Source organism: Zingiber officinale, chromosome 8B (genome assembly GCF_018446385.1).
Source record: "Zingiber officinale cultivar Zhangliang chromosome 8B, Zo_v1.1, whole genome shotgun sequence".
Classification (NCBI taxonomy): domain Eukaryota; kingdom Viridiplantae; phylum Streptophyta; class Magnoliopsida; order Zingiberales; family Zingiberaceae; genus Zingiber; species Zingiber officinale.
In genome coordinates, this window is record NC_056001.1 from 94,411,981 (window position 1) to 94,422,549 (window position 10,569).

The 10,569-nt window shown below is 38.2% G+C and overlaps 1 protein-coding gene across 3 annotated transcripts; it reads left to right on the plus strand.

The window, feature by feature from the left end:
- The first annotated feature begins 251 nt into the window (after positions 1 to 251).
- Positions 252 to 5,645, plus strand: LOC122015868 (F-box/kelch-repeat protein At5g60570-like). Of its 3 annotated transcripts, none has more exons than XM_042572935.1 (4): positions 252 to 493; positions 606 to 785; positions 2,552 to 2,656; positions 4,033 to 5,645. In XM_042572935.1, exon 4 carries the CDS (start codon positions 4,076 to 4,078, stop codon positions 5,408 to 5,410), a length of 1,335 nt encoding a protein of 444 aa, XP_042428869.1. In that variant the 5' UTR covers positions 252 to 493; positions 606 to 785; positions 2,552 to 2,656; positions 4,033 to 4,075; the 3' UTR covers positions 5,411 to 5,645. The 3 variants fall into 3 exon arrangements, with proteins under 3 accessions (XP_042428869.1, XP_042428868.1, XP_042428867.1); XM_042572934.1 differs by having other exon boundaries at positions 2,555 to 2,656; XM_042572933.1 differs by lacking the exon at positions 2,552 to 2,656 and having other exon boundaries at positions 253 to 493.
- The last annotated feature ends 4,924 nt before the right edge of the window (positions 5,646 to 10,569 follow it).

The window sequence follows — 10,569 nt, forward strand, 5'->3', positions numbered from 1 at the left end:
AGTTAGCAGCTGCATTGGCCTCGCTCCCGTGCGGCCGCAAATCGAGATTGACACTACGGTTAACTGCATATCTTTTTACTATACGAACAACATTCCTGTCGTCCATCGCCTGGATCAGAGTGAACGGACGGTCGATGGCCAGTCCGAATTTTAATGCTATTTATTATCGTTTGTCCCTGGAAAATATAATTACCATTTTGCCCCTAATGTAAGCCCCCTGCTTCGTGTCTCCATTTAAGTATCGACTCGCAACGGGCGGAGACTACCCTCTCCCTGTCTTCCGCTCTGCGGCGGCGAATCGATCTCTGCGAGGTGTTCTCGATGGTCGTTTCCGCGATCTGAAACTGATCTGGTTGTGCCGGCTGACAGATCCTCGTTTCTTCGCTCAATTTTTTGGTCGCGCGATGACCCATTCTGGGCGATCGGACGGACCGTCCCTTCGATCGCCGTCGGCGGATCTGGAACCTTGGCGATGCCCTCGATCGATTCTCTAGTAGGTGTTTGTCTTGGGATGTTTGATTTGTTGTGGAGGAGGAGACATTTCCTTTCTTGTTGTTTTTTTTCTTGGCAACATTTGATTAAGTGGATTTGATTCTGATTCACAGGTTATGCCTGTAGTTGGCCTTCTGATGTCGAAGCTTGTTCTTGGATCTGGAGATCTGGGGTTCCTTATTACTAGCTTAGATACATGATACCATTTTTTTCGTGGGGATTTAGGCAAGGAGCGGATGATGCGCTGAAAATGATTGTGACCAATTGAGATTAGTTGGCCATTATCCAATGAGGTAAAATCACATCTATGACCATTTACTTGATCAATTTTCCGGGCAACGTTTCTGTTTTATCTGTCTATTGGTATATAAGACATTCTGCATTTGATTGATTGCTCATTAGTCGAGGGAATATTCCAGCTCTCGACCAAAAAGATGCGTGCTTGCTATGAAAAAAATATGATATAATGTCTTTCCATTCAATTAATTGGAACCATAAAATCGTGGTATTGTGTGAACTGCAATCGAACTGGTTCATTGGAGAGTTGTATAGTGAGCTTCATCTGCAGTAGGACTATTTTGCTGTTTCATCCTAAATAATATATGGCACTTTTATATGTGTATCACTTTTGTGCACATGTCCACTTTGTGGACGAACTAAACATTTATGGACCTATATTGTTGATCAGAGAAAAAATGAAAGCAACTATATGAACCCAGGTTGAACTCAAAAAGGGCTCTGCCTATAACTTTTAAACACCGTGTCCTGAACTCAGGTTACTCATATTCATGGTTAAGCTGTGAAAGTTCTAATGTTTAAGCTGGGTCGCTGTGGTTCTATGAGATTCAGGAGATCGAAACTTGATACTTCATAGAAATCACATTATTGTGGCGTATATTGCATCAAAGAGTATATCCAAATGTAGACTCCCTAAAATCACATCAGAATCAGTAGTGAACTTGACAGGGTAATTATTTATTTTTCATATAGTTAGATAGCTAACTTTTTTCCAATGCATATAGTTAGAAAATATACACAAAATTTGGTTCTAGAGGTACTAACTGTTTTGGGAAACCTTATCTATTGCTAAATTGCAAAAAAAAAAAAAACTTGTTTTACTTTGAGCGGCAGTTGGTTATTTACAACACATATTTGGAGATAGAGGAATATCTTTTGCACCATATTGTGAATTTTCTCCCATATGTTTGAGGAAATCTCTTTTAGTTGCAACATAATGTCAATCTTTTTCCATAGGTATCCATCTAATAAATGAACATCTTGGAATTTCAATTCTTACAAAAATTCATCTCCCGAACTGTCAAATGAAAAGTAATATACTAGATGACTTAACTTATTGTTAAAAAACATAGTGATCATATCTCTTTTGCTAACTCCACTGTGATGATCTATATATTCTCTAGATATGTCGTTCTAGTATGCCTATTCATGTTGTTGGACTACAGATATGGTTAACGAAGGCTCAAAATAGATGGTTCTGCCATAAGTTTGGAGTTAAAGGCCATATACTCTATACCAATATCTACAGTGGTTCTCATGTGTAGGAAAGGTCAAATTTCCTGTTTGACGACTTAACTATGATTTCACTTGATGCTTTTGCTACTAGCCTTCATGGTGTTGATGTTATTTGGAAGTTCATCTTTGTATAGATTTGTATTGCTACAAAACCAACCAAAAACTAGAACTTGATGTGGTCAATTTATTAGTTTAATTTATGTATGAATTCAAGGAACCCATCTTGTCATCATTGCTTTAGATGATGTCAAAACTACTCAATTCCTATACAAGAATTCAATTGGGGAGGCAGAATTTGTTCACCTTTTTAATTAGTTAATGATTTCAAGTCATCTTCAGCATGAATTTCTGTACCATGATTTGTGTATGCACACATGCACATACTTTTCTATATGTTCACTCAGTAATATCTGCTTTGCTGGTTGTCTATAGTTGTATATATGCTATTTATTGTTTTTTCTCCAATTGTATCTCTTTCTATGTATATTTCCTCACATTCATCTTTCCCCAATTTTTTATTTTGAAGCAGTGTTGAATTGACTCAAGCATTCATGTCATCCCATATTCCAACATTGTCTGAAAAGCATGAAAGTGGAATAACAAAATCCTTGTTCCGTACATTGTCTGAAAAGTATGGTACAACAAAATCCTTGTTCTGAATTTAAATTCATGGTGTTGGGTCTTTTGTATTTTTGGTTCAACTATAACATCCATGTGTCGAGTCCTCTTTCCCTATATGCACTATAAGTAGAATTTCGCCCCCACGGGCTGGATCAGCTGGAAGGGTGCCTGACGCTTGCAACGGAGGTTCAGGGGTCGAGGGTCGCCAGTTGCACACGGGCGTAAAATCTCGGTCTGCTGCGCTTTAAATTCCATTCGACCCCCTGTCACCCCTCCTGCCTAGCTTAACCGTGATTTACTCCCTCTGGATATCTGTGGGGCCGGACCCAGGGGGCCGCTAAGGTGGCGGTTCCACCTTTTGCAACTATAAGTAGAATTTCCTTGACATATATGCTCACCTTCACCATATCTTTGGTCCATTTTTTGACATCCATGTACGACTCTTCTTTCCTCGCTTTGTACTGTAGGTTGGATATTTTGAATATACATGTGCACTATTTTTCATCTTCATCATATTTTAACTTGGTTGTAAAGCGTAGTAGTTATTTGGATCTTGGGATGCCAAACCATTGGTTGCTTGAAAATAAGATTATTTAAGCAAAATGCAAATGTAACAGCATTAGGTTCATTTTGGTGAAAATGGACAAAATTATCAACATGAGTTATATGATCTTTTTTTTTTTGTTACAAGACATTAATTCACATTACCAAGGTTTACCATTTCATGGACAAGCTACCAATACCTCTCTGCCATATGCATAATTGGCTGGCCCCAGAAGTTTATATGGCCATGCGCCTATCATCTTCCACACATCATTGTTTGGTGCACCTTTCTCTTTCTAGTATTGTACTTGCCAAAGGTTTTTTTTTTCCTATTCCCTGTACATAGTCTAGTGCAAAATAGTTGTTTCTAGCATATACCTTGAAAGTACTAAATTATACAATAGTTCTTGGTAATTGGTATAAATGGTTGTACCCATGCTGCCTGTTCTACATTAAAAACCTCACAGTTAAAACTGTGAAATTCTCACCTATTTTGGAGTCTATCGGTTAATTTATGCAAGCTTGGACTTGCAAGTACAACTACTTCCATCATATGAATTACTGCTAAATTTCATGGGTCAGGTGACATCAATCTGATCTTTGTGATCCATTCCTCAATTAGCATAATGTCTGGTTGTTATTTGGCCTATTATGCATTCACAGTAATAGTTGATGGTGGTAACTCTTGTATTTCTCTTCTTTCCTGAAGTCAAATCTCTAGTTTTGTTATGTTTTTTTTTATATGCCATGAAGTTGTATGTAACCTTAGCATTTGGAAATAATATCTACACTTGTGATTTAATTATGTTTCCTTTTTCTTAAGAGCCTAATATTTTTTTTCAGTGATCTCTGTATAATTGCGTGACTGCTGATAGTCAAGGTACTCATGCAAGGAACCCTCAGAGGAATGGAACTACAACTTGGCAAGATGGGAACCATGAGTGCCACTCTAAATTATCTATTACAGATTTTAGGATCTTTTAGTCCGGATTGTGGTTCTTTGCACAAGTATTTATTGGATTGCTTACTTTTAACAAATAATCGGAGCTTATTGGGGGAGGAGAAGGATATGTTTGACAAAGATGTGAATGTTGATAGCTTGAATATTAGAGGCTTAAAAGGTAAAAGGCTTACGGTGAAGATTCAAACTGGAGATAGTCGTACTGATCAAAGATCGAATGATAGTTTTTTTCCTGGACTCTATGATGATGTTGCACTAGTTTGTTTGGCCTTCATATGTAGGTCTGATTACCCTTCACTTGCCTGTCTGAATAGAAGGTTTAACTCACTGATTCGTAGTGGTTGTCTTTATAAATTAAGGAGACAGCACGGTGTTATGGAACACTGGGTTTACCTGGCATGTAGTTTGATGCCTTGGGAAGCATTTGATCCTTTCAGGCGCAGATGGATGAGGTTGCCAAGGATGCCATGTGACGATTGCTTCTCTTGTGCAGATAAGGAATCTCTAGCTGTGGGAACCCAGCTACTTGTTTTTGGCCGTGAAGTAATAGGCTTCGTTATTTGGGTGTACAGTTTGATAAGGCGTGACTGGTCTAGATGCAAACCTATGAACTTACCTCGTTGCCTTTTTGGATCTGGAAGCTCTGGGGAAATCGCTATTGTTGCTGGCGGAAGTGATTCGCTTGGACGCACTTCAAAGTGTGTGGAGATGTACAATTCGGAGACTGGTGCTTGGGAGACTCTACCAGATATGAATGTCCCAAGGAGATTATGTTCTGGCTTCTTTATGGATGGAAAATTTTATGTTATAGGGGGCATGTCAAACCATACAGATTCTTTAACCTGTGGTGAGGAATATAATCTTCAAACAAGGACATGGCGAAGAATTAGGGACATGTATCCTGGTGGTAATCGAGCTACTCAATCCCCTCCTCTTGTTGCTGTTGTAAATAATCAGCTTTATGCTGCAGATCAATCTACAAATGAGGTAAAGAAGTACGACAAGGCAAATAACACCTGGAACGTTGTAAGGCGATTGCCTGTGAGAGCCGACTACTCAAATGGTTGGGGCCTTGCTTTCAAAGCATGTGACGATAAACTGTTAGTGATTGGTGGCCATAGAGGACCTCAAGGTGAAGTAATTATTCTGCACTATTGGCGTCCTGAAGATGGAAATGCAAGTGGAACAGAGTGGGCTGTGCTTTCTATTCGAGAAAGAGCTGGCGCTTTTGTCTACAATTGTGCAATAATGGGTTGCTAATTCAGATATCAATTTGATATTATTCATGGATTACTAAGAGTTGGGCATATTCAATTCATGGAACCACTTATTTGGCTGGGTAATTTTTTATTTTCTTTTTTTTTGCTTCCAAGTACCTCTACATGATAATTTGTAGTCAGGCGATTTATGCTACTTTGTGCTCTTGCAATTTAAGGTCTCTAGACACAAAGTAACCATTGAATTAATCTGGATGCTTCTTTTTTCTTACTCTAAACTCCCATTCAGTTGCATTCTTTATGCTTGTTCATTTGATCTTCTTAAATTAAGATTTGCTTAGCAATGTTTTTTTTGGCGACTACGAGTTTATATTGCAACTAAGATCTCTCTCTTATTTCCTGTGTTGTGCTCTCTTATTCTGAGTTTAAGGAAAAAAAATTGAAAAGAAAGGGAATCCTTCCTATTTGAAAGTTATATAAACTTACAGGTTGACAATGTTTTTTACAAACCTTTTTACTTGATAGGTGTCATTGTCTATATGACATCTAATTCCAGCGTAAACATGCTTTGCTGGAACTAAAAAAGACCATAATTACGCTGAATTTCCTATGCATTTGGATACTAAATCAGTGATATCATCATAACCATATACATTTTACCAAGTTTAAAAAAAAATCATTATATATGTATTGGATATGTCTGTTATTCATGTTTATTTCAAGTAGCCATTAATATATTATAATAATTGTTGATTTAATTTATTCGAGTTAAACTATGATAATTTTAATTATGTGCATAGTTCTTTAAATTAGATAATAACATTTTTTTAATTGATATATTTATTGATACTATGCCGCACAACTGCACATTATATATATGTAATTAATTAGCAATCTGAAAATCTTCCCCTATTAGTTTAACATGTTATTTTGGAAACTAGTTTGTACCAGTAAATATTGCATTGGAAATTTTATACGAATTGCTTATGTTGTAGTTTATTTCTCCAATCTAATTCTGTTTTAGGTTGGTAAATGTTATTTTATACAGCCTATTTATTTTGTATTTTCCTGATCAGTGTGTAAAGCTATAAATAGAGATCAATATATCATAATTAATATATGACTATAAATAGAGAGGTGACTGTAAATGGAGAGGAATTGATTCTTATAAATTAGCCTTTAATTGTTGTAAATTCATTTATTTATTGAATAAGTGGGTGAAATAAAAAGACATCAAGACATTCCATCAAGAAAAGTTATCATGGTATTAGAGTCTCATCTCAAGAGTTTTAGAATTTATGTTATTGCTCTTTTGGAGTTTTAGGTCGCTGTACAAGCTTAGTCTGGTTTCATTAGTATTTTGGTTAAGGTTGCTTGATATTTTAGGAGAGAGCTCACTGTTTTGGTAAAAAAAAAATTCTTGAAGTCAGTATTAGGTTTGTTGTCTCTCTATTTGTGGTGTTCTTCTTGTCTACTAAAATGACTGGTAGCAATTATAAGTTGTGTTAAATTTACAAGAAAAAATTATCCAACATGGAAATTTCAATTTTGATTATTTGTTATTGGAAAAGAATTATGGGGATATATTGATGACACTAATCTAGTTCTTACAGATATTACTCAATTAGTCCAATGGAAAATTAAAAATGCTAGAGTGATATCTTAGATTATTAGATCATGTGATTCTCATATTATTCTTAACTTAAATCCTTATAAATTTACTTAAACAATGTGGGAACATTTAAAAAAAAAATACAATTAAAATAATTTAGCTACAAAATTTAATGTGAGATTGTAAACAATATACAAAAGAATCTAGCTATTCAAATACTATTCTAATTTTCAAAATTTATGGACTGAATTTTTTGATATAATTTGTACTAATGTGTCCAAAGATTTTATAGCTCATGTATTGGTTGTACATGAGATTAGCAAACATGATCAATATTTGATGAAACTTGGATCAAATTTTGAAAATGTTCATTCTAATTTATTGAATCGTCGTCCTCCTCCTATCTTGGGCATATGCTTTAGCGAGTTGCTCCGTGAAGAGTAACACCTTCTTACACAAACTACTATCTAACAAAAAGAGATGATGACAACATATATAGCATTTTCGACTCAAGAAAAAGGCAAGGGCAAAGATATAAGTAAAGTTAAATGTTTTAGCGGTAGGAATATGGACATATTGCTATAAATTACACTATTTGTTTGTAATTATTACAAAAATCAAGGGTACATCATCAAAGAGTGTTTAATTTGTCTTTAGAATCGTTAAGCTATTGCTTTTCAAACAAATGTTGGTAACTCTTCTACTGCACCAATTCAAATTAGTTTCTCGACAATGTCAACAATCAATCAAAATGCTCAAACTAGTGTTCTTACTCTTGAAATGATGCAACAAATGATAATTTCAGTGCTCTCAGATTTGGGGCTTCAAGGTATTGGTAATCCTTTATCTAAGTCTTGACTTGTTGATTTTGTGACGTCAAATCGCATGGCTAGTTGAACTAATTTGCTAAAAAAATATTTGCTCTTATCATGGTGTGAGTGACTATCATCGTCGTAGCCATTATAATAAGATTTTGACAATATGTGAATTTAAAAAAATCATTACTTTCAATTTAGTGTATCACATTGATGTTTGAGGGCATGAATATATTTAAGAACATTAGATGAGTACATAGGATTTAATTTGAAGTGATTCAGAGTTCTCTAGATCCATTAGTAAATTTTGGACGAAATTAGCTGATGGACTTTCGTCATTAAAAAAATCAAAAATATGGTGATCCTGTCCGAAAGCGAGAAGGTAGAAAGATAGGGATGTAGCGGATTCGTTGACCGGCTATAAATCCCGCTCCGCTCTGCAAAACAACTAACGTCAGTGCCAAGCCAAAGAATGGGTCCCCAACGTTGGCCCTCCAACGCTCAAGTCAGTTACCAGAATAGTGGAAGAAAGTGGAGCAACAGTAACTCTAGTGGAAATAATGAATCTCACGTACTTTCGCTGGTGATGGACCTCCTTTATATAGAGTCCTGGTGGGCGACGTGCACACTCCTCGAGGCATGGACACATTATCCAATATGTCCTATGAAGGGACCTATCAAGAAAGTACCTCTGACAGCATACCTTAACAAGGCATGCATATCTCTGACAAGACAGTAGAAGTTTTCGTCGTACGATCCGCCTGTCGACCATGCCTCATGTCAGCGGTACTAGTTCCCAAAAGGATATCGAGAGATATGACAATGGTCTCGTTGCTTGGCCAAGTGGAGTAGCCCCTCAGTCGGGACTCCCCCGCTCCATCCATGGCCAGCACTCGCTGTTTGGCCGAGCCGGGTAGCCACTCGGTCGGGACTCCTCCGCTCTATCGGCCTCAGTTGCTCTTCCCTACGGTGATTGTGTACTAACATGCCCTCCCCCGTTCAGACAAGCTATCCAGTCTCCTCAGCGTCCTACTATTCCACACTAAATGTCAGATTATTTTATCATATTATCCCGAGCTGGATGAGTGGTCCGCTCGGCCATGTCTCCCACTAGTCGGGCATTGAATGCCCCAATCGGCCGTTGCAATTGTCCTTCGTTCGACCCTTTAACACTCTGGCGTTGGCCACCTTGACTTTGGCCTCCTCCTTGGCAGTTAACCATGTGCTAGGTGGGCCTCCCTATATTGCTGCATCACAAGACTTTCCCTCAAGTGTAGTCGAAAGAGGTTGTAAGTCTGACTAACTGGACAAGTAGTGTCTCCGATGTCTTACACGACCGATTGGACCCTACATATGCTCCCCAATTTTTGATTGACACAAACGTCTTCGACGTTGGGTTTCCTTTTGCCATGCTGGGTCCGTAACTGCTGCTCGGATCACATCTTCCCAAGCAGATGATGCATCAACCGTTCGACTATGTGAAAATCCACTATCTGTGCCCGGTCAGGGTGATGGGAGACAACACTTGACGAATTTTCTTCTTTCCTTAAGCTCTCTCGGCTGAGCGTCCTGACGTCATCCAAATTTCTTGAAGACCGTGCAAATCTCTGATAATTATGACCAAGCACTTGATCATACTTCTTCATTAAGTCGCATTAATACCTTCTGATAGCTGAACGCCATGTGTCTTACTTTCTGCCATCGCACATTTGACGTGACAGGCAGATATCTGCTGGCGACATGACAGGTGCCTTTTCAATTTAACGGTTGGATCTTCTCCTGGTTTTTGCAACCCTGGATTGGATGGTTCAGGTCGATCAGTCATGAGGTTTATAAACCTCTCTTGTGTCGCCCGCCGTCTTCTTCCTTCCTCACACTTTCGTCTTCAAGCTTTCTCCGGGGCGCTTCGCTTCTTCTTCCTCTCCGACGATCTTTCCTGTAAGCTCCTTCACTTTTTCTCATTTAAATATGTTCATTGTTCTTTCTTGACCTCATTATCGATGGCCAGTTCCTCGCAACCACTCGTCCTCGTCCCTGTGCTCTGATATACTTCCGTCGAGTCCAGGTTCGACGGGGACGACATTAAGAGTTTGAAATCTGCCTACCAATTTCCTTCCGGCTACCAAATTGCTATTCCTTCTGCCTTCGACCGGCCACATGACCACCACCGGATTTTTTATGTTTCTTTAAGGATCAGTTAACTGTCGGTCTGCGGTTTGTTCATCCTTTCTTTTTCGCAGTTTGTAAATACTTTCATATTTCTCTTAATCAATTGGTGTCGAACTCCTTTAGGTTGCTGTGCGGGGTCATAGTTCTGTTCTGCCTGCACAGCATCCCTTTGACTTCTCAGCTCTTTCATTACTTTTATTATCCAAAACTGTCCGAGCCGGGAACGTTTTTGTTCCAAGCCTGAGTAGACTTGGTCTTCTTTGACAAAATGTTGTCCTCCAATAAGCATTTGAGGGATCACTACTTCTTTGTTCACTTTTCCGAGCAGCCAGACTTCTTGACCGACTGGCAGTTGGAAGTGATAAGTCCACCATTGCTCAGGAAGTACAAAAGTCGATTAAACTATCTCCAGACAACTTCAAGATTGGTCGGTCAGAAGTACCACATTCATAAGTTGCTGCTGGAGGGTGTCCTTTACGTGTTCGGCTTGAGTCCAATCCACACGAAGCTTCCATCCAACCTAGGTATGTTCTTTCTTTCCCCAATCTTTGAATCTAACTGATTTTTTCTCCTTTTTTTCAGCTCGAATCATGTTGTGAGGACGTC